The 24,309-nt window shown below is 40.8% G+C and overlaps 1 protein-coding gene across 1 annotated transcript in view; it reads left to right on the forward strand.

Moving 5' to 3' along the window:
- LOC110149178 (ceruloplasmin-like) overlaps positions 1-24,309 on the forward strand; it is a 40,951-nt gene that overhangs the window by 2,178 nt on the left and 14,464 nt on the right. The window contains exons 3-14 of the mRNA XM_020911554.2: positions 1,305-1,517; positions 1,997-2,167; positions 3,447-3,689; positions 6,847-7,012; positions 9,711-9,841; positions 10,297-10,437; positions 10,702-10,913; positions 13,188-13,338; positions 13,941-14,153; positions 18,844-19,051; positions 19,859-19,998; positions 22,963-23,091. Coding sequence (XP_020767213.2) covers positions 1,305-1,517; positions 1,997-2,167; positions 3,447-3,689; positions 6,847-7,012; positions 9,711-9,841; positions 10,297-10,437; positions 10,702-10,913; positions 13,188-13,338; positions 13,941-14,153; positions 18,844-19,051; positions 19,859-19,998; positions 22,963-23,091 — 2,118 coding nt within the window. The remainder of the gene's footprint in view (positions 1-1,304; positions 1,518-1,996; positions 2,168-3,446; positions 3,690-6,846; positions 7,013-9,710; positions 9,842-10,296; positions 10,438-10,701; positions 10,914-13,187; positions 13,339-13,940; positions 14,154-18,843; positions 19,052-19,858; positions 19,999-22,962; positions 23,092-24,309) is intronic.

The following is a 24,309-nucleotide window of genomic DNA, read 5'->3' on the forward strand; positions in this document are numbered from 1 at the left end:
AGAAAACATCAGTGTCAGGTGAAGTCACTATTTTCCAGACAGTATCTTCTCTCCTAAACATCCACACTCACAACTGCTTGATGGTGTTGGGAAAAGGAACAGAAGAGAATGCTAGCACAAAATAGAGTTTTGTGTTCTATATGGAGCAGGCTGGTCTCAAAAGATGATGAAGGATGAGAGGTTGGTCACGCTTCAAAGTCTCCTATTGAATGAGGAGATGATATCCATAGTTATTAGATTCCAGCCTCAAATGGTGGAGATCTGAGGCAAAATTCTAGGATAAGAAGAAAGCAGAAGAGGGCAAGGCCCCAGATTCAGAACAAAGGTAGGAGCTCAGAGCAATGTCAGCCATGCTGAAGACCACTTCCTGACATCAGCGGGCAGCTTGTAGGTAACATAGATGCTCTATTTTCTTTTTTAAAAACTTTTTATTTTGTGTTGGGGCGTAGCCGGTTAACGTGTTGTGATAGTTTTAGGTGAACAGTGAAGGGACTCAGCCATATGTGTACATGATCCCATCCTGCCCTAAAGCCCCCTCCCATCCAGGCTGCCACATAATGTTGAGCAGAGGCCTCTGTGCTGCGTAGGACGTCCTTGTCGGTGACCCATTTTCAATATAGCGGTGTGTACAGTAGCGTGCATGCCCTTGATGCCCTCTGGAAGATGTAGTGTAGGTAAAGCCCTGTCGTGGGGCTTCCCAGGCAGCTCAGTGGTGCCGAATCTGCCTGCCAAGCAGGAGACCTTGATCGCTGGGGTTGGATCCCTGGGTCAGGAAGATCCCCTGGAGGAGGAAATGGCAACCCACTCCAGTATTCTTGCCTGAAAAGTCCCATGGACAGAGGAGCCTGGCGGGCTGCCATCCGTGGGGTGGCAAAGAGGTGGACTCGGCTGAGTCCAAGCTACAGCAGTAGCTTGGATGCTCCTGATGCCCTCATTCCCAAATCTGACTTGCAGTGAAGACGATAACAGAGTGCAAGTCAGGAGCTCTCCATATCCAAGACCCACGCAGATGGTAGGTGCACAATGAATATCTGTGGCATCTATCGATAAAGGTGATGATAGTCCATTAATACGCTGCCCGACTCATTCCAATTGAAGTCTGGAAGCTGGCCAAGCTGGGCACCCAGGTAGAAACCAACTAAGGGGAGTCTAGGGAGACAGGAGGCAGGAGGCAGGAAGGGGGAAACACTTTCTAAAAGTACAGATTAACATACTTTCATGGCTTGATGCAGAAAGCGTGAGTCACATTAAGAAAAATGTCGTCCATTGATTACTTTGACCACAGTGCAAGTTCCGTTTTCCAGGTGCTCTCTATCCAGACAACACTACGGGCCTGCAAAATGAAGATGACCGTCTACAGCCAGGGGCAGAATACACTTACGTGTGGTTTGTAGAAGAAAACCAGGGGCCTGGCCCCAATGACAGCAATTGCGTGACGCGGATGTACCACTCCCACGTGGACACCCTAAAAGATGTGTCTTCGGGACTTCTCGGACCCATTCTGACTTGTAAAAGAGGTAACATTTAAAAAATCTCACTGTAGCAAATAGAGCCGGTTAGGATGTGTGGGGTCCCCCTCAGGCTCCTAGTGGAATTTTGCTAGCAAACTCTTCCTGTCTTGACCTCGATTCTCCAGTCAGAAAAGCAACGTTGCCATTTGGCCTCTGAGCACCAGATGGCGATCTTGAGTCTAAAGTCTCCACTCTAGTCCAATGGGGCAGGTTGGACAGTAGACGGTAGTCAAACCCAGGAATCTCCATCCGAGTCACAAAATTCTGCCACCTTTGTCCTACAGAGAAGCGTTGAGCCCACAGGTGGAGGAAATAGGGAGAAGAGAAACTGCCTGTTTCTTGCATTCTTAGCTCCTCAGGGTTCTGTCTATGGAGGTGAAAGGTTTTCCTTTCATATTTTGAATATCAGAATCAGAATCACTAGTTTATTTCATAGCAAAAATAATTTTCACAAAGAGTAAGTTTTGTCATTCTTTTTGTTTTAGGAACCCTGGATGGAGATATGGAAAAATACATCGATGAGTATTTCATTCTGGTGTTTTCTATAACTGATGAAAACCGTAGCTGGTATATCGATGACAACATTCTTATGTACACTGAAGCTGGTCAAGTTGATGCTAATGATCCCGACTTCAAGGAGAGCAACATCATGCGCTGTAAGATTATGAAGAAATTTCTCATTCCTTATATCCTATAGTTCTAACTTCTATGACTTTATTTTGTGGTTTCCTTTCATTTCAGTTTGCTTCGATGAGTTTCTGTTTCCCAGTTCTTCATTCTCCGTCTGGCGGGCTATGTTTCACAGGGTTGCAAAGAGTCAGACACTGAACATGCCGTTTTTACTGTGAAAGAAAGTGGATGTGAAAGTCGCTCAGACGTGTCAGACTCTTTCTGATCCCATGGACTATACAGTCCATGGAATTCTCCAGGCCAGAACACTGGAGTGGGTAGCCTTTCCCTGCTCCAGGGAATTTTCCCAACCCAGGGATCAAACCCAAGTCTCCTCCATTGTGGGCGGTTTCTTTACCCACTGAGCCACAAGGGAAGCCCAAGAATACTGGAATGGGCAGCCTATCCCTTCTCCAGCGGATCTTCCCAACCCAGGCATCCAGCCGGGGTCTCCCACATTGCAGGCGGATTCCTTACCACCTGAGCTATCAGGGAAGCCCAGTGTTGCTATGAAGACATTGAGAAAATCCTGCCAGTTTCCAAGGTGTCATAGCAAGTGGAGTTAGATAGATGCATTGTTTTCCTAACATCTGACATTGATAAAGATGGATGGTGACAATAGAGAGCTGCAATTTTTGAAACGTTCGTTTGGCTGTGTCAGACCTGAGCCGCGGCCTGTGGGGTCTTATGTTGTGGTGCACGGGACTCAGTAGCCGTGGCCTCAGCGTTTGGTTGCTTCACAGCCTGTGGGATCTTAGTTTCGGACCAGGGACCAAACCCATGTCGCCTACCTCGCAAGCTGGATCCTTAACCACAGGCCCGCCAGGGAAGTCCCCAAATATGTGATTTTAGGGTAATAATATATTATGAAAGAACAAAGACTTAACTGAGCAGCTCTTTCATGGGAATGTGTTTCGATGTAGAACTTTTCAGAAAAGGTGCTCTTGCCATCCCAGTCACCCTCATCTCTATTTCCTTCTTCCACAGACTTGGCTTCTTTCTATTCTTCTCCCCTTTTCACTGCTTCCTACCGTGCAGCCTAGCTTCCTTCCTCTTGCCTTTAAGTGCGTGTTGCCCTCAGCTTTAGTCAGAGGTAATGTTTATAGCCTCCTTTTGGGGGGAAACGAACCAAGTCCTGTTGCAGATTATGCGTGAGAACAATGCTGGCACTACCAGATTGACGTGATAAGGAAATGTATAGGCTATACGCCATGTGGCCTTGATATGACATGCTTGCTCGATGGGTTAATTTACATCTGCTTTCAGCAATAAACGGATACTTGTATGGAAATCTACCTGGTCTCACCATGTGTGCAGAAGACAGGGTCACGTGGCATTTAATCAGCATGGGCAGCCTGTTGGATATACACCCCATCTACTTCCATGGACAGACTCTGATATCTCAGAATCACAGAAGAGATACCATTACCGTCTTCCCCGCCTCCATGCGCGACGCCCTCATGGTGGCCAAGGGTGTTGGAGAGTGGCTGCTGGACTGTCGGATACATGGTAGGGGTTCATTCCTTTTACATAATACAGGGTCAGGGGACTCTCAATGACCCATAACAAACGCCTCATCTTGCAAATGGGGAAAGATGTCACCAGTAGGCAGGTGACAGGATTGCCTTTTGGAAAGTCAGTAACACAGTCAGAACCAGAACTCAGGTCTCTGACACTTTCAACTTTATGGTAATAAACCCTTTCAGTCATACAGGGATTATTTTTGTTGCTGTTTTTACCAAAAAAAGTATGTGTTTATTAGCCAGTGAGCCTTACTAGAGCCTTGAGTGTCTAACAGAGCACATGTAGTTATTCTTCTTTTTTAAATAGAGAAGACAAGTTCCAAGAGGTTGAAACACTAACCCAAAAGCCCGTGAGAGTCAGAAATTATACAGGCCCAAGTGTTGTGCAAATTCTGAACCGGTACCAGTAATGGCTTCCTGGTTTACTTCCCTCTTCAGTCAGCCTTCGTGTTTAATGATAGAAAGGCCCCTTGTGAAATTACTGATCTTCTCTAGTCTTAAATCTGACTAAACTATCCTTGCAATCATGTAAATGTTTTGTTTGATTTTTCAGTCAGAAAACACAGTTGTTACTTGAACTGAAGAATTTAACTTATCTCCGTTTTTTAGAAAAAATGGGATTTACTTCTCTGATCAAAACCTTTCTTATTTCTAAGTCCCATACTTTGGTTAGCATCACACTTCAATTAGCTATTTAAACGACTAAAGCACACGCACTTATTGGGATTTCCTGTGTGCTATGTCCCTCCCTCTGAGGGCTGTGAGAAAAAGGAGGCCCACACACGGCTATTGTAACTCAAGGACAAAATCTAATGATGTTAATGCAAGAGTTCTCACTTGGAAAGGAATATTGTCTTAAAATATGTTTTAAAGGTTAAAATGTACACCAGACCCACTCCTCCTCTTGACCTCATTTGTAGATGTTGCCCATCTATAAGGGCGGGTCTTCAAGACCTTAAGACAGGTCTTTCCTCTTCAACTCTGCAGGAAAGATAGTGTCAACCCTGGACACAGTCAGAAAAGCCTGGCTAGTGGACGACATAGACTTCCCTGTGTCTCTCTCCCCATGGTGTAGTTAGGGGTGGGTTTTTTTGTCTGTTTGTTTTTGTTTTTTTGGTTTGTTTGTTTTGTTTTTAGCAATTGTAAGAATGCATGAATAGACTTGCTGGAAAGAAAGGAAGAAAGCAAAGAGGAAGGAGTGGAGGGAGGGGAGAATTTGGTGAAGGCAGCAGGCAGAAAGAGTGAAAGTCTAATGTGGTAGATGACAGCCAACTCTTAGGAGCTCCAGAGAGTTGAGAATTAAATAAGTCAGGTGATAAACTTGTGGTCACTTCAAATTGGGCCACAGGAAAGTGCTGACACCACCAAAATTAGCGCGCGCACTGCGCGCGCACACACACAAAAATCAGATTTAGCATTCATCTTTGGAGGAATAGTTTAAGACTGTGCCATTAGTCCAACCTTACCCCACCACCATCCCAGTTCCCTCTCCAGTGAATAATCCCTGTAAGCCATTTGTGTTTACACCAATGTGTATTTGTGAATCCTCGCAAAGCTGTTTACTATGCATTTTAATACAACATACATGAAAACTTAGAAATAAAAATGCACAGGTACTGTTTTAAATAAGTAGATCACTCCCCATATAATAGGTTTTATTTAACTATTAGCTTTAAAAAAGTAGGTTATTATTTGTATATAATAGGTTTTTCTATCTTCTGCTGCTTGCTTTCTTCACTCGTCCATATATGTTGAAATCTTCTCCATGACATTCCCTACACTTCTAAGCTACTCTTTTATTTTTTAAGTTTTATTTTTCAAGTTTTTATCATATAGTTGCTTTCCAGTGCGGTGTAACTTCTACTTACAGCTAAGTGATTCAGCTACACAGGTACAGAGACACATATCCCCTCTTTTTTGGATCCCCTGCCCATTGAGGTCACCCAGGGCACTGAGGAACGTTCCCCACGGCCAACAGGAGGTTCTCATTAGTTATCTATTTTACGCACAGTATCAATAGCATATATATGTAACCCCAATCTTCCAATACCTCCCCCCGCTTCCCCTTGGTAAGCAGGATACCACTTGGTATCCATATGTGTGTCTAGCCTGCTTTTCTAAATAGCTGTATAGTTTTCTGTGTTTGTTTGAGACGTAGCCTGATTTATTTAACCATTCAGCTATTGATAGACATCTCAATTGCTTTCACTTTCTCGGTTCACTGTGTGTGTTGTGTGTGTTAGTCGCTCAGTCGTGTCCGACTCTCTGCGACCCCATGGACCGTAGCCCGCTAAGTCCCTCTGTCCATGGAATTCTCCAGGCAAGAATATGTCCATGGAATTCTCCAGGCAAGAATCTCTTCCATGACATTCCCCAAATAAAGCTACTCCTTTATTGTTTGTTTTATTTTTACGATTTTTAAAGTATAGTTTATTCACAATGTTGTTAGTTTTTTTCTGTACAGCAAAGTGATTCAGATATACATGTACGTATATGTATATCCCCTTTTTTTTGGATTTCCTTCCCATTTAAGTCACTAACAGTGTTATAGCTAGCCACTGTTTATTTGTATCTTTTTATGTCTGTGCAAATTTTTGTCTCGCCTAACCGAAAGAAGCGAAAGTTTTTAATGGAAGAGTTCTTAATTTTAACAAAGGCTGCCTAATCACCTTCCGAAAAGTCTGTATGAATTTACACTCCCACCAGTGTTGCTCTTAAATCAAAACACAGGACTGATCCTCTCATGGAAACGTACCTGCCTTGATTTTCTTCCTGCCTGCCAATTAGTTAATCTAGTAATTAATGGTAACACTTTCAGAACCATAAGGGAAGATACTTTTGATTAAACAGACTCAAATTCCTCTCAGTAGGCAGGTACCACATTCCTCAGGAGTTGGTCCAGCGCTGGTTATTAATCTCCACTGATATACATTCCTCAACATTCACTTTAGCATCCTGAGTCTTATATTTGCTTCATACATTTCAGGATTTTAACAGATTCCGTAAATAAAATACCTCAAATTTCTCAAAAGAAAGGGAAGTTGCAATGCTGTTTGCTACAATTTTAAAATATATATATACGGACTAAGAAAAATATTTTAATGTTTTCATCACATTCTCTACTTGGATTTACTATTTTTCAGAGACTATGCAGGCTTTCTTTAATGTAAGGGATTGCCAAAAATCGTCAGCAGATGGTAAGGGGACACACGTTGTTCGTTATTTCGTTGCTGCCAGAGAAATTTTCTGGGACTACGCACCATCTGGCATAGATTTCTTCAGTGGAAATAGTTTAACAGAGGCTGGAAGGTAATGATTCAGTGATTAAAATATTCATGGTTAAATAAAGATAATTGGACTTTTTCATAACCTAGCTATTCCTACAAGGGCTTAGGCATTTTATAATAAAAAGATACTGATAAAATAAAGATGGGAAAATAATTATAACAATAATTGGAAAATATTCAGCCAAAGGATCGTTGCTATACAAAATTTTTCTCTAAATGCCTTGGAAGCCACTGCAAAGAAAAACATACTTCTCATCTTTTTCTTGGCATTAAATTTTAAAATGGATTTGTTTATAATTGTGAGATATTTTAAAACATAGTGAATTATGTTGTCAATAACAATTTTACAAAACTTCAAAAATATTCCTCATGTAATTTGTACTTTCCTGCTAAGATCTGAGGGTATAGTCAATTGTTTCTTGTGTCATCCTTAAATCATATTTTATATATATATATATATATTTATTTACTCAATATATGTATATGGAGTATATATATATTTACTCTCTATACATATATGTATATTTACATATATATGTTTATATATATATGTTTACTCAATATATATATTTACTCAATATATATATTTTTATTTATATATACATTTACTCAATATATATATATACTTATATATATATTTACTCAATAACACCTAAGAATATATTACCAATTATTTCTTTGATAACCAAAAACTAAGACTAAAATACATTACTGTGACATCAGCATTTGTAAGTGCACAAAAAGTTTTTCTATAGTCTGACTGCTAAATATATTTACCAACTTGAAGATTACAGGGGTTGCAGTTCTTTTGGTCTATTGAATGAAAGTTTTATGTCAGAAAATATCAAGTTCTATAACCACCAGAAAGTAATATTCCCCATAGTATTTATTTTTTTAATTTACTCATAGAAAATTTAAGAAAACTGAGCATGTTCTATCAAATGAATATTTTCTTTTCTTACTTTAAAGCTCATCAACAAATTATTCAATCTGTGTAATGGAAATTGTGTGTTAATTATGAGAAGCTTATCAGGGCTTAGAACAAAAATTAGATTCAACTTTCATCTTATATTGACTAAAATAAGTATGAATTAATAGATTCTTTCAGCTCACATGATTCTCCTGGTTATGAAATTTGATGCTGTCTCAGCATTGCAAGCCATTATTTCCTCCCAGGAAACACTTGTCCTCATTTTATGTTATCACAACAGAATTAAAAAGCTAAGAATGACATCGCTCATCTCAGTGCTCTAGCATCTCAACACAGTTGTTTTAAAAGCAATGTTTATTACTGTCTGCCTTTAAAAAAAAATCAGACTTAATGTTTTTAAAATTTTATTCCAAAAGAAAAATGTATAGATAAACTAATAGGTAGTCTACAGACAGAGACTTGTATACATATACAGACAAAAGACTGAAAATGTTGATAGTGATTATATAGAGATGGTGGAATTATGAGGATCTTAAATTTTTTGTTATATATATTTTTTTATTTTCCAAATTCTTTACAATGAGCATGCATTATTTTTATAAATACATTGCTATTGTTCCACCTCTGTCATGTCTGACTCTTTGCAATACATGGACTGCAGTGCACCAGGCTCCTCAGTTCTTCATTGTCTCCCAAGAGTTTGCTAAAATTAAGGTCCATCGAGCCGGTGATGCCATCCAACCATCTCATCCTCTGTCATCCCCTTCTCCTCCTGCCTTCAATCTTTCCCAGCATCAAGGTCATTTCCAATGAGTCATCTCTTCACATCAGATGGTCAAGTGGAGCTTCATGATCAGTCCTTCCAATGAATATTCAGGGTTGATTTCCTTTAGGACTGATAGGTTTGATCTCCTTCCAGTCCAAAAGTGAAAGTGAAAGCCACTTAGTCATGTCTGACTCTTTGCGACCCCATGGACTGTAGTCCATGGAATTCTCCAGGCCAGAATACTGGAGTGGGTAGCCTTTCCCTTCTCCAAGGGATCTTCCCAACCCAGGGATCAAACCCAGGTCTCCCACATTGCAGGCAGATTCTTTACCAGTTGAGCCACAAAGCTCTAAAAAGTCTTTCAAACACCTTGATTCGAAAGCATCAGTTCTTTTGTTCTCAGCCTTCTTTAGTCCAACTCTCACATCCATACATGACTACTGGAAAAACCATAGCTTTGACTAGATGGACCTTTGTCAACAAAGCAATGTCTCTGCTTTTTAATGTGCTGTCTAGGTGTGTCATAGCTTTCTTTCCAAGGAGCAAGCGTCTTTTAATTTCATGGCTGCAGTCGCCATCCATAGTGATCTGGGAGCCCAAGAAAAGAAAATCTGTCACTGCTTCCATTTTTCCCCCTTATTTTGCCATGAAGTGATGCCATTATCTTAGTTTTTGAATGTTGAGTTTTAAGCCAGCTTTTTCACTCTCCTCTTTCACCCTCATCAAGGGGCTCTTTAGTTCCTCTTCACTAAAATCGTCACAAAAAGGATTTTGAGCATAACCTTGCTAGCATGTGGAATGAGTACAATTGTATGGTAGTTTGAACATTCTTTGGCATTGTCCTTTTTTGAGATTGGAACAAAAACACCTTTGCCTGTCCTGTAGCCACTGCTGAGATTTCCACAAATAGATTACAAGTACTAGCTTACAAGTGCCTTAAAACAGATGCACGCAGGTTCTTGCTTTCTTTTCACATGGTCATTGTAAATTTTAAAGTTCTCTGTTTTTACTTTCTCTGCACAGTGAATCCCGCTTCTATTTTGAACAAGGCCCAACCAGAATCGGAGGAACTTACAAAAAACTAGTTTACTTTGAATACACAGATGCTTCCTTCCAAACCCAGAAAGCAAAAGCAACACACCTTGGACTCCTTGGTAAAATTATTTCATCGCTTGTGGGGTTATAAACACAATTTATACATATTCTGTGCCATCAAAAGAGTATTCACCAACTCACAGTTTTTGGGATTCCCTGGTGGTTCAAATGGTTAAGAGCCTGCCTGCAATGCAGGAGACCAGTATCAGTCCCTAGTTTGGTAAGATCCCCTGGAGAAGGAAATGGCAACCTACTCCCATATTCTTGCCTGGAGAGTCCCATGGATAGAGGAGTCTGGCGGGATTCACCCAATCTGAAACTACACTTTTTTTGGTCCCTGGAAATCCGTGTGCGTTTCTAAGATCCTGCATCACCTAGACTTTTCACTGGACGCATTTCTGGTTCATGGCATCATCCCTTTAATTTGTTCCTAGAAGAACCTCACCCAAGTAACACAACGTGAAAATGACATTTGTGAACACCAAGGACAACTGCTACCTCTGTTGGTTTCCAGGCCCTGTCATTAAGGCAGAAGTGGGGCAGATCATCCAGGTCACTTTCTACAACAACGCTTCCATGCCGCTCAGCATTCATCCCCATGGACTGCGTTACAACAAGAACAATGAGGGCTCCTTCTACAGAACGCCGGGAGGAGGCAAGTACCACAGCCCAACGCAGGTGCAAGCAAGGCAGACAGCAATACAGTGTCCGCAAGAAAATCAGACTCCTCCTAAAATCCTTGGGCAGCCTACTTTCCACATCATCACAGATCTGTGTACTTACGGTGGCAGAGGGCGTCCTTCGGCCCAAAGTACCACAGTGTGAGCAGGACACAGTCCTTGATCTCAGAGATCGCCCAGGCTAGACTAGGGTACTTTGGGTCCTGGGTCCTATTTCACAAATGTTTCTTTCTTACTAGGAACCCCGTCGCCCTCCTCGTATGTAAATCCTGGGGCAACATTCGTTTACACATGGGAAGTTCCGATAGATGTGGGACCCACTTCCACAGACCCCAACTGTCTGACCTGGTCATACTTCTCCTCAGTGAATTTTAAAAGAGGCATCAACAGCGGCCTCATAGGGCCTCTTCTCGTGTGCAGAAATGGAAGTCTTGGAGAGGACGGCCAACAGGTTAGGTGATGGGACCTGTGTCCCGGGTGCCGTGGTGAGAGGCTGCCTGAAGCAGGTCTCCAGGGAAAGGCAGTGTGCAGAGGGCGCCTCCCGCTTCGGTGTGCCCGTGTCTCTCGGTTTCCCTCTTTCCTCAGCTTCAGGCCTGTGTCTTCTCGTGCCAGTGAATATCCACCCTGGCATGTTTCAGACGCCTTTAATTCTGCTGGACTGCTCTTTTACTTTTCCAAGATTTTTTTTGATGTGGACCACTTTTAAAGTCTTTATTGAATTCGCTGCAGTATGGCTTCTGGTTTCTTGTTTTGTGTTTTGGCCACGAGGCATGTGGGATGTGAGCTCCCCTACCAAAGATCCGAAGCACACCTCCTGTGTTGGAAGGCAAAGTACCAACCACTGGAGTACCAGGGAAGTCCCCACTTGACAGTTTTACCTCTTCATCTCCCCTAGGCAGCCACTGCCTGTCCCACCCCGCTCTGAGCCACCTCTCTTTCCTCTGTCCTGTGTCTTAGAGAAGGACGCCAGCAAGCCCAGGACTTCGATCAACAGCTCCTTGTTTCTCACCTCCAGCGTTGGTCACCGGCTCTCTGATCCCACTGCCTTATCTGAGGCAGCAGCATCTCTTTCTGAATTCCTGTAGCCTCCTAACGCCTATCCCCGCTTCCATTCTGCTTCAGCATAGCTCCACATTCCTCCCTTTCCAATCAGATTGTAGCACTCTCAACCCTAAAAATCACCCTACGGTCTGTTGGCTCAGAAGACAACATATCAGACCCCGTGGATCCTTCCAGATCCATGCTCCCCCCGCCCCCCACCCTGCACATTGCATTCTGGTCTTACTGCAAAGCGAGCCTGTTAGTCCTGAGTAAGGATGGCTGGTTCACATCTCTTTGATTTTGCCCTTCTTCTCTCCATCTGGAACAGACTTTCCTCACGGTTTTACCTGCTAAAAGGGGAGAATTTTTAATAAAAACTCAGACTGAGGGTCCCTTCATTTTCTTCAAACAATATTCCCCAACTAAAGTTCGTTCAAGCTCCTGCAGGTTATCGTGACTCCTCCTGTCGGTTTGTGCTCAGTCACATCAGCTGTGTCTGACTCTTTGTGACCCCAAGAGTCCGCCAGGCTCTTCTGTCCATGGGATTTTGCAGGCAAGAATACTGGCGTGGGTTGCCACTTCCTTCTCCAGGGGGCTTTCCTGACCACGGGATTGAACCCATGTCTCCTGCCCAGGCAGATTCTTTATCACTGAGCCCCCTGAGAAGCCTGCTAGAGCACTTCCCCAGGCACTTATTTTACTGGCCTGTCTCTCCCACTAGACTCCAAGTGCCTTGAAACCATAGATAGGGTTTTATTAAATTTTTGGTAACAAGCCCGGTCCTTCTGTGGCATGTAGTAGGTGCTCAGTAAATGCTTAATGAGTGAATTCCCCTTGTTCTTCACTCACAGGTGAAGTAAAATCCAGGTTCTTTTGTAATTCATGTGTTGGAAAGCCTTGTGAGGGCTTCCCAGCTGGCTCAGTTGGTAAAGAATCCTCCTGCAATACAGGAGACACAGGTTTGATCCCTGGGTCGAGAAGATCCCCTGAAGAAGGAAATAGCAACCCACTCCAGTATTTCTGCCTGGGAAATCCCATGGACAGAGCAGCCTGCTGGGCAACAGTCCGTGGGGTCACAGAAGAGTCAGACACATTTTAGCAACGAAAGAACAACAAAAAAGCCTTCTAAATCCCCAGTGTAAATACATAAAATTGAATGTATATTTTATTTTAAAATATGACTTGTATTTATAGTCACCTATATAATGAAATTCATATAGCTTCATAATTTTATAGTACGTATAATTTTTCTACATCATCCAAAAATATAAATATATACATATATTTCTTCATAAACCCTAAAATATAGACTTTCTAGAATTGAAAACATTTTATTTAACTTACTTTTTACAAAGCTTCTAAGAGAAGCCACTATAAACATCTGTGATTATAGTGTTTAGTTTTATGGAGTTAAGATATAAGGGGTCACTATAGTAAGAGCTTTACATGAAGACAGTGGTAGAGATTTCTCCTAACTTCTTAGTTCTGTGATAAATCTATTCACTGGGATTCATACATTTGTATAAAAAGTCCATAAGTGGGGAAGTTAATTGATCAGTTTTTCCAGGAACATACAAATCCCATTGCATGGGAAATCCTATACGAGGGCCGACCATTTGACTAGACTTTGAATCTGTACTATGCATATTTTGTGTCTGTTTATTTTTTATGTTCTCATCCACAGAAAGGAATAGACAAAGAATTTTACCTACTTCCCACAATATTTGATGAAAATAAAAGTTATCTCTTACATAAAAATATCAGGATATTTACCACAGACCCTGAAAATGTGGATACAGAGGATCCAAACTTCCAAGACTCTAACAAGATGCATTGTAAGAGAACACTTAACTTAAGAGATAAATGTATTAAGCAGTTTAATTTCACTAGGCCTAAAGAATTACAGATTTTTTAAGAGAAACATGTTTTCCCCTCAATGGTTGGCTAATATGTTTCATGTTTTCTTTAAATATAATTTCCCAATAAAAATAGTGCCTACTAGGGTGATTATGTTACATTTTATCAAATATTTACCAATGCCTTTTTGGTGCAATACATTATTTTAGCTATTGCTAAATACAATACAGAGAAGTCACATATTTTTCTATTGCCAAAGTAATAGAGTGGCTAGGTGGGGTGTTTGTTGAGTTGGCTGGTTGGTTGGTTTCTGAAGACTTGAAAGTGTGGCGGGAGAAAAGAATGGTCTAGAATCTGGACACTTGGACTCTGGTCTCAACAGTTTCATTCATTAGCTTCATGACATTGAACAAGTCTCTCTGACCTTAGTTTCATCAAATCTAAAAAGAAGGGGTTGGCTTGGGTAATCTTGATATCTAACATGAATGAACTGCTTAATGAAGAGTCCTTGGTTGAGTTCCAAGAGATGTCAAGAACCAATAAATTAAACAATCTTTTCTTTGTCACAAATGTCTTGCAGCCATAAATGGATACATGTATGGAAATCTGCCTGGACTAGATATGTGCTTAGGAGACAGTGTTTCATGGCATGTTCTTAGTGTGGGATCAAGTCAAGACTTACATGGGATATATTTTTCAGGAAATACCTTCACTTCCTTAGGATCAAGGGATGACACCGTAGTTGTGAATCCCCATATCTCCCAAACACTTCTTATGACACCTGATTCCACAGGTAAGTTGTGGATCTTCGCCATCAGCCTGAAATATGCCCAAACTGAAAAAGCAATGTCTTCAATATGCACTGAATATTGTGTGTACAGGAAAAAAGGAAGTTATCCAAATAGTGTTTAAACATACTTTCGCCCTGCTCCATTTAATTTATAGGAGTGTTAGTGTATCATCTTCCTGCACACAAAAACCCTCTCAGCCCTCTCCATTTTTATCTTCCCAGGTACCAGGCCCTAAATCTACCCGTACTTTTCAAAAGCAATGAAGATGCTCTGGAGCGTTTTAATTTGCTTTCACTCCATTATCTGCTGCATCTCTTACCCTCTCTCCTTCTGTTCCCCGGCTCTCCCTCCGTCGTCAGCCTCAGCCTCCTCTCTCCCGCCTTCCTCTCTGACTCCTCTCCTGGCTAGTTTTGCCCCCTTGGGAAATGTTTTTACTTCAGTGAGGGTGGCTACTTCCGGCAGTGCTTTAAAGGCACCTTGTATCAGAAACTTGTTACGGGAGTCCGAGGAGCCTCCCCTCTCCTCTGAATCTGATACCCTCATTTATAAAACAGGGATTGTAGTAATTTACAATCCATAAAAAGCAATACACACAATCATACAAGATGGATGCAGTGTAGTAAACGGTCTGGAATATATTAGTCTTAAAATTTCAGTATTTTCTTTCATCCTGCAGATATACCGTAACAAAAAATAAACAAACAAACAAAACACTTTATGGTCAAAAAGTCCTGACACCAGGCGAATACTGGCTATACAATAAACAAGTGAAAGTGAAAGTCGCTTAGTCATGTCTGACTCTTTGTGACCCCATGGACTATACTATACAGTCCATGGAATTCTCAGGCCAGAACACTGGAGTGGGTAGCCTTTCCCTTCTCCAGTGGATCTTCCCTACCCAGGAATTGAACCGGGTTCCCCTGCATTAGAGGCGGATTCTTTACCAACTGAGCTATCAGGGAAGCCCTACAATAAACAAATTACTCTATAAATACCATGGATTTGTATCTTAACTCTTTGTGATATCACAAATTCATCTGACTATATATTTACATTTCAAAAGTTTTCATTCTACTTTCCAAACAAACAATGCTGGTGATTATGAGTAATCAGAAGATTACTCAGCCATTTAAAAAAAAAGAAATATTGTCATTTGCAGCAACAATGATGGACCTAGACATTCTTATACTAAGTGAAGTAAGTCAGACAGAGAAAGACAAATATCATGTGATATCACTTATATGTGGAATCTAAAAAAATGATACAAGTGAGCTTCTTTACAAAATAGAAGTAGGCTCATAGACATAGAAAACAAACATGTTTATCAAAGTAGAAAGGGGGATAAATACACAGTACTATGTATAAAATAGATAAATAAGGACCTACTTACAGCACAGAGAACCATATGCAATATCTTGTAATAACCTATAATGGAAAAGATTCTGAAATATATATATATATATACACACACACATATATATATATTACTGAATCAGTTTGTTGTATGCCAGAAACATTGCAAATCAACTACACTTTAAAAAATAATATTTTAAAAAGTTCATCCAAAAAGAAGTAATCACAAGGAAAAAAGAAAGGTCTTTCTTCACCACTCTCTCTTTATTTATTTATTTATTTATCCATTTATTTTTATTCATTGGAGGCTAATTACTTTACAATATTGTAGTGGTTTTTGCCATACATTGATATGAATCAGCCATGGATTTACATGCGTTCCCCATCCCAATCCCCCCTCCCACCTCTCTCCCCATCCCATCCCTCTGGGTCTTCCCGGTGCACCAGCCCTGAGCACTTGTCTCATGCATCCAACCTGGGCTGGTGATCTGTTTCACCATAGATAATATACATGTTTTGATGCTGTTCTCTCAAAACCTCCCACCCTCGCCTTCTCCCACAGAGTCCAAAAGTCTGTTCTGTACATCTGTGTCTCTTTTTCTATTTTGCATATAGGGTTATCGTTACCATCTTTCTAAATTCCATATATATGCGTTAGTATACTGTATTGGTCTTTATCTTTCTGGCTTACTTCACTCTGTATAATGGGCTCCAGTTTCATCCATCTCATTAGAACTGATTCAAATGAATTCTTTTTAATGACTGAGGAATATTCCATGGTATATATGTACCACAGCTTCCTTATCCATTCGTCTGCTGATGGGCATCTAGGTTGCTTCCATGTCCTGGCTATTATAAACAGTGCTGTGATGAACATTGGGGTGCACGTTTCTCTTTCAGATCTGGTTTCCTCGGTGTGTATGCCCAGGAGTGGGATTGCTGGGCATATGGCAGTTCTATTTCCAGTTTTTTAAGGAATCTCCACACTGTTCTCCATAGCGGCTGTACTAATTTGCATTCCCACCAACAGTGTAAGAGGGTTCCCTTTTCTCCACACCCTCTCCAGCATTTATTGCTTGTAGACTTTTGGATAGCAGCCATCCTGACTGGCGTGTAATGGTACCTCATTGTGGTTTTGATTTGCACTTCTCTGATAATGAGTGATGTTGAGCATCTTTTCATGTGTTTGTTAGCCATCTGCATGTCTTCTTTGGAGAAATGTCTGTTTAGTTCTTTGGCCCATTTTTTGATTGGGTCATTTATTTTTCTGGAGTTGAGCTGGAGGTGTTGCTTGTATATTTTTGAGATTAATCTCTTGTCTGTTGCTTCATTTGCTTTTATTTTCTCCCATTCTGAGGGATGTCTTTTCACCTTGCTTATAGTTTCCTTTGTTGTGCAAAAGCTTTTAAGTTTCATTATGTCCCATTTGTTTATTTTTGCTTTTATTTCCAATATTCTGGGAGGTGGGTCGTAGAGGATCCTGCTGTGGCTTATGTCGGAGAGTGTTTTGCCTATGTTCTCCTCTAGGAGTTTTATAGTCTCTGGTCTTACATTTAGATCTTTAATCCATTTTGGGTTTATTTTTGTGTATGGTGTTAGAAAGTGTTCTAGTTTCATTCTTTTACAAGTGGTTGACCAGTTTTCCCAGCACCACTTGTTAAAGAGGTTGTCTTTTTTCCATTGTATATTCTTACCTCCTTTGTCGAAGATAAGGTGTCCATAGGTTTGTGGATTTATCTCTGGGCTTTCTATTCTGTCCCATTGATCGATATTTCTGTCTTTGTGCCAGTACCATACTGTCTTGATGACTGTGGCTTTGTAGTATAGTCTGAAGTCAGGCATGTTGATTCCTCCAGTTCCATTCTTCTTTCTCAAGATTGCTTTGGCTATTCAAGGGTTTTGTATTTCCATACAAACTGTGAAGTTATTTGCTCTGGTTCTGTGAAGAACACCGTTGGGGGGTCCTCACCGCTCTCTCCTTTCTGCTGCCCTCACTCACCTGGCGGCAAGTTATCACCCATTCCCCTCCCACTTCCTCCTCTCCTTTTCCCTGTAGAAGTTACCCTGAGGTCTTAAAAACAGAGTAGTCTGCTTTTTCTCCTCTTTCGCAAACAGTGTCCGCCGCAGTAAACACACGGCCGTGTCCAGCACTGTGCCATATGCACTCACTGTTTTCTAAACATGTCCTCTTTCCCCAACCCTCTCAGTCTGAAGAGTGTGCTTCCACGCCCGTCTTCTTCGCTCCTCGCCTCCACGGAAAGTGACCATAACCTCAGAAGCACGTGCAGAGCCGAGAGAAAATGCTAGGGCTGATGAAGGTGATGTCAGTATTCACAGAAACAAAGTCAGACCATCAAGGGCCTAAAATTACCAAAATAAAAGACCGCTGGAATTTAGGTGCAATTTTCTGGGTTGATCCATGCTGGAGTTTGTTGCTGTTGTGGTTGAGGTGGTTTGTTTTCGTTGTGGTCATTGTTTGGGGTTCTTAGTAATAACATATTATTCTGATTTCCTCACTACCCCCACACTACCTCTCTGATCCAACCGTCATCACCTGTTGTGGGTTATTGTAAGAGCCTTCTACCAAGTCTCCTTCCTTCTTCCCTTGCCCACTCTAGTCTGTTATCAGCACAACTGCCAGAATGTTCTTAGGTCACTCGTAGACTCAGAGTTAAGTTTACAGAGTTTTCAGCGGCCCACGAGGGCCTGTGTGACTTGTCCTCCATCCCCCACCGATCCTGGCTCCTAGTACCCTCAGCCGTGCTCACCCTAACCCAGACCCCCAGGCCTCTTAGATGGCCTTCAAACACACCAATCAGACCCTCAGCAGGGAATGATGCTATCTATTTCCTCTTCCTGGATCGCCCTTCCTGTAGATCCACCATCCACCTCTTGTGAATCTTTGCCCAAATGTCACTCACCCATCGAGACCTACCCTGATCATCGGATAAAATGTTGTTCATTGCCCCGTCTCTCCACATATTCATCCAGAATTCTCAATACTCCTTACACTGTCTTACATTTTCCTTAATCCATAGCACTTACCACCTTCCAACCCACATCAGTTTTACTTACTAGGTTGGTTGTCTGTCTCTACAACACCCTGCAATATAAACTGCAAGGGCAAGAATGTTTACCTATTTTATTCATTAATGTTTCCCAAGTGCCCGGAAATATGCCTGGCATAAAGAAGATACTCAATAAGTACTTGTCAAATTAGTGAAAGAATGAATGGACTATCTTATAGTATTTCTCCGGGGGATTTATTTCTTATAGATGACTTAGAGAAAAGAAATCTGAATGCAGTGCCTTAAGTATTCTTTTCTTATTCCCCTCTAGGCATTTTTGATGTGGTGTGTATGACCTCAGAGCACTATATTGGAGGCATGAAACATAAATACCAAGTGAGGGAGTGTGCAGAGCCAAACCCCGATCAAACACAGTACCAGGAGGCGAAGGTTATTTATATCTCAGCAGAGGAGGTTGTGTGGGATTATTCTCCTAGCAGGGGCTGGGAGAGAGAACTGCAACGTCTCCAAGGACAGAAGTATGGCGGTGACTTCCACCTCTAATTGGGCAGGGTTTATTCTGTAGTCTTCAGTCATGCGCGCGCGCGCGCGTGTGTGCGCGCGCACATGTGTGTGTTCATGTGTGTGCATACATATGCGCATGCACGTGTGTGCATCTGTGTGCGTGCATGTGTTCGTGTGTGTGGTATGTATTTATTTGTGTGTGGTATGTGTGTGGCATGTGTAGTTTAGGACACATTCAATTACAAATAACTTCAAAATGTGTGTGTGATGTCTTCAGCTATAAATACTTCTAATCTTTCCAAACATTAACATACCTTAATTCTGCTTTGCTGTTTCTGCTGTCTCGCTTTTCACTTCTTGTCTTCTCTCTTCCTTATGTGTTTTACCATCCAATGTTACCACTTTAAGGTATAATAAGTATAATTTCAGCTACATTTAACCTTTGGAATCCGTCAAAGTGTTTTTGTCTTCATTTGTTTCCGGCTATTGCTATTCTTCTATGAACCTCAAATTGAAGACACTAATTTTTCTTTTTGAGTAAAATTTGATATCTTTCTCTGATTTTTCTCTCTTACTATTTATTCATTTGATCAAAGCTGAATTTCATGCTAAAAAACATGTTTTAAGGTACAGGATGAATATCCAACAATCTTACCAAAATAAATATATATATTTTTTAAATTAAATGAATTTCTAAGGTAAAATAGACTCTAGATATTAATAAATTGCATTATTCCAGTAAGTTCTTCCATATGAGAATTTGCATAATTTAATGGTTAAATTAATTAACTTTGTGATTTTTTGTTTTTATTTTCTCAAAGCAAAACAAACATATACTTGGATAGAGTTGAGACATATCTTGGGTCCAAATACAAGAAGGTCGTATACCGCCAATATGATGACATCACATTCACAAATCAAACAGTACGAAATGAAGATGAAATACATCTGGACATACTAGGTATTGATGCACTAGAAGATTGCTTTGGGGTTTGTCATCTTGTCCTCAACCACTGGAAATTGTTGCCGACCTAAGGATATTGTCAACTTCTACCTCAATGGAGAAAAATGCCTACAATTCTAACTTTAATTTGTTTGCTGGTAGATACTTTTATTGGTAAAAGAAAACGGATTCAAATATTTTTAAATGGGAAACAAAGCTATCATAGACAATGAATGTGGTTAGTTTCAGATTATCTGGCTTCCTGCACACAGAATCCCAAGATTCTGGGAGGGACCTTAGAAATAACATTTAGAGATAATTTCTTTGAAATTAAAACAAATGCCAGAATCCCTCATATAGTTAGGAGGGGGCCTTCTTTGTTTAAATTTAAGTGTTTAAACAGTTAATTGCTCAAGATTTAATTTCATCTTCTGTCCAGGAGTGAGAAAAATATAGCCCGTGCCTCCACCTTTGACAGATCAGCTAGAAAAATTGTAACTGCCTCCCAGGCTCCCACATGTAACATTTCTATAAGTCACACGGCACTTCCAGAGCTCACACAGTGTATTCGTTTGTTATGGAAGATGGCACGTCCATACACTGCATAGGATTTCCAGAGGTCACAAGGTATATCCATACGGCCAGATCTTATTTCTCTCATGATACCTGTGTGTCTATTGGAGGCCATATTCTGGCAAGGCACCCTGAGAAGATGGATATGCCAGCTGGCAAGGAGGAATTTTTACTTTTCTTGGCTCCGCATCAGCCTCTTGGGCTTCACAACCCCTGGAGGGAGGTCTGTGGTATTCAGTTCCCAGTGCTTTTGAATGGACCCTTCAAAAAAAGTAGCAGTGTTATATTTGTTTTCTCTAGGATTCTGGCCAAATGCACTAAGATAGCACAATATGACCCTCTAGATTCCTTTATTTACACACACACACACACACACACACAACCCACTTTTTAGAGAAGGAAAAGCAAGCACAGTGTTTGAGATGGTAGAATTGCCACGGGAGGCAAAGAGGTGCTTTACTTCATTAGTATCTGGTATCTACCAGGTCTCTTCGGGGTTCTGATATTAATAGTTAAGCGTGTGTTTAAGGAGAGTTCTGTCTGATTTATTGTTGTTGTTTAGTCACTAACTGGTGTAGGACTCTTTGCAGCCCCTTGGACTGTGGCCCCCCAGGCTCCTCTGTCCATGGGATTTCCCAGGCAAGAACACTGGAGTAGGTTGCCATTTCCCCCTCCAGGGGATCTTCCCAACCCAGGGATCAAACCTGCATCTCCTTCATTGGCAGGTGGATTCTTTACCACTGAACCATCAGGGAAGCCTTAGTTCATCTCAAAACCATCTCTGTTTCAGAATTTTTAGAGCCACAAATTCTATCTGCCTTCAAATAGAAAGAAGTTTTATAATAAATTATATACCTCCAGCTCTTCAGTCAGTTCAGTTCAGTTCAGTCGCTCAGTCGTGTCCGACTCTTTGCAACCCCATGAATCGCAGCACGCCAGGCCTCCCTGTCCATCACCAACTCCCGGAGTTTACTCAAACTCATGTCCATCGAGTCGGTGATGCCATCCAGCCATCTCATCTTCTGTCATCCCCTTCTCCTCCTGCCCCCAATCCCTCCCAGCATCAGGGTCTTTTCCAATGAGTCAGCTCTCCGCATCAGGTGGCCAAAGAACTGGAGTTTCAGCTTCAGCATCAGTCCTTCCAGTGAACACCCAGGACTGATCTCCTTTAGGATGGACTGGTTGGATCTCTTGCAGTCCAAGGGACTCTCAACAGTCTTCTCCAATGTCACAGTTCAAAAGCATCACTTTTTCAGCACTCAACTTTCTTCACAGTCCAACTCTCACATCCATACATGACCACTGGAAAAACCATAGCCTTGACTAGACGGACCTTTGTTGGCAAAGTAATATCTCTGCTTTTCAATATGCTGTCTAGGTTGGTCATAACTTTCCTACAAGGAGTAAGCATCTTTTAATTTCATGGCTGCAATCACCATCTGCAGTGATTTTGGAGCCCCCAAAAATAAAGTCAGTCACTATTTCCACTGTTTCCCCATCTATTTGCCATGAAGTGATGGGACTGGATGCCATGATCTTAGTTTTCTGAATGTTGAACTTTAAGCCAACTTTTTAACTCTCCTCTTTCACTTTCATCAAGAGGCTTTTTAGTTCCTCTTCACTTTCTGCCATAAGGGTGGTGTCATCTGCATATCTGAAGTTATTGATATTTCTCCCGGCAATCTTGATTCCAGCTTGTGCTTCTTCCAGCCCAGCATTTCTCATGATGTACTCTGCATATAAGTTAAATAAGCAGGGTGACAATATACAGCCTTGACGTACTCCTTTTCCTATTTGGAAGCAGTCTGTTGTTCCATGTCCAGTTCTAACTGTTGCTTCCTGACCTGCATACAGGTTTCTCAAGAGGCAGGTCAGGTGGTCTGGTATTCCCATCTCTTTAAGAATTTACCACAGTTTGTTGTGATCTAAACAGTCAAAGGCTTTGGCATAGTCAATAAAGCAGAAATAGCATGGAATAAAAAAGAGTAAAACGAAGGGTCAATTTGTGAGAGACAACAGCTCTGGGTCAACGAAAACACCTGCAGCTTCTCCCAATCTTCCACTAGGGTAAAGGTGGGGGGAAAGAATAAAAGGTTTAAATGGTGAGCTTGGTCAAGAAAGAAAATGTTCCATTTCTAAATTGTGTGTTTTCATAGGCATTAACTAATGCTCACTGAAATAAGTTTTCCAGAACTGGAGCTTATAAAATTTGTAGATGATTTAAATTTTCCAGGCAAAAACCATGTGTCATAAACCAGCAATGATCCATTTGTTAAATGTGTCTGTGTTTCATTTGGCTGCATGTTAAGGAATATAATAAGTCACTGTGTATATATTTAAGGGGGAAGATGACTCATAATTTAAAATAAATAACAACTATCCATCCATTTTTCTTTTTTTATTTCCCAGGTCCTATAATATTTCTCAGCCCTGGTGAGAAAATCTATGTTGTCTTTAAAAATAAAGCCTCAAGACCATATTCTATTCATGCTCACGGCGTGAAAACAGACAGCCCCACTGTTTCAGCGACACAGCCAGGTACCTGCTTTGGGAGAAAGAGACGCCCCAACGCTTTTATGCAGGACTGTGAGGATAACGTCCGCTCTTTTCCCCCCTTTTCTGGTTTGCTTCTTTCTTTTGTGAAATACCTACTATACGCCATGCTTTTTTCTTTATTGAGGTATAGTAACAGATTTACAATATCATACTAGATTCAGGTGTACAACATAGTGATTCAAAATTTTATAAATCCTACTCCATTTATTATGAAATGCTGGCTTTATTTCCTGTGCTGTACAATGTATCCTTACAGCTTATTTATTTTATACAAAGTGGTTTGTACCTCTTACCCCTGCTTCTATCCTGCCTTTCGCCTCCCCTCTCTCCCCAGTGGTGACCACTAGTTTATCCTCTATGTCTATGACCGTTTCTTTTTTGTTATATTCGCTAGTGTCTTATTTTTAGATTCTACATATAAGTGATAGTATAGTATTTGTCTTTCTCCAGTTGACATTCCATTAAACATAATACCCTCCAGGTCCATCTGTGTAGTTGCAAATGGCAAAATTTCATTCTTTGTAACGGCTGAGTAGTATTCTATTGTATAAGTATATATATATTCATCAATATATATATATTCATCTCCTTCATCTATTCATCTGTTAAAGGACACTTAGGTTGCTTCCATATCTTCGCTATTATAAATAATCCTGCTATGAACATTGGGGTCCATGCCTCTTTTCAAATTAGTGTTTTCTCTTTTTTTGGATGTATATCCATAAGTGGAATTGCTGGATCATATAGTAGTTCTATTTTTGGCTTTTTGAGGAACCTTCATACTGTTTTCCATAATGGGTTGTTCCAACTTACAAATGAAATCAAAGTTAGTAGAAGAGAAGAAAACATTAAGATCAGTTCAGAGATAAATGAAATAGAGATTTTAAGCGCAATAGAAAAGATCAGTGAAACTAAGAGTTACCTCTTCAAAAAGGTAAACAAAATTGATAAACGTTTAGTCAGATTCATCAAGAAAAAAGAGAGTGAGTGCAAGTAAATAAAATAAAAAATGAAAGATAACTTACAACTGACACCACAGCAATACAAATTATCATAAGAGATTACTACAAACAATTATATGCTAATAAAATGGACATCGTAGAATGAATAGATAAATTCCTAGAAATACACAATCTTCTGAGATTGAATCAGGAAGAAAAATTGAAAACATGGAATGAAACTGAATCAGGTGAAAAAATA

The sequence above is a fragment of the Odocoileus virginianus genome, chromosome 4 (assembly GCF_023699985.2).
Source record: "Odocoileus virginianus isolate 20LAN1187 ecotype Illinois chromosome 4, Ovbor_1.2, whole genome shotgun sequence".
In the NCBI taxonomy this organism is placed as follows: domain Eukaryota; kingdom Metazoa; phylum Chordata; class Mammalia; order Artiodactyla; family Cervidae; genus Odocoileus; species Odocoileus virginianus.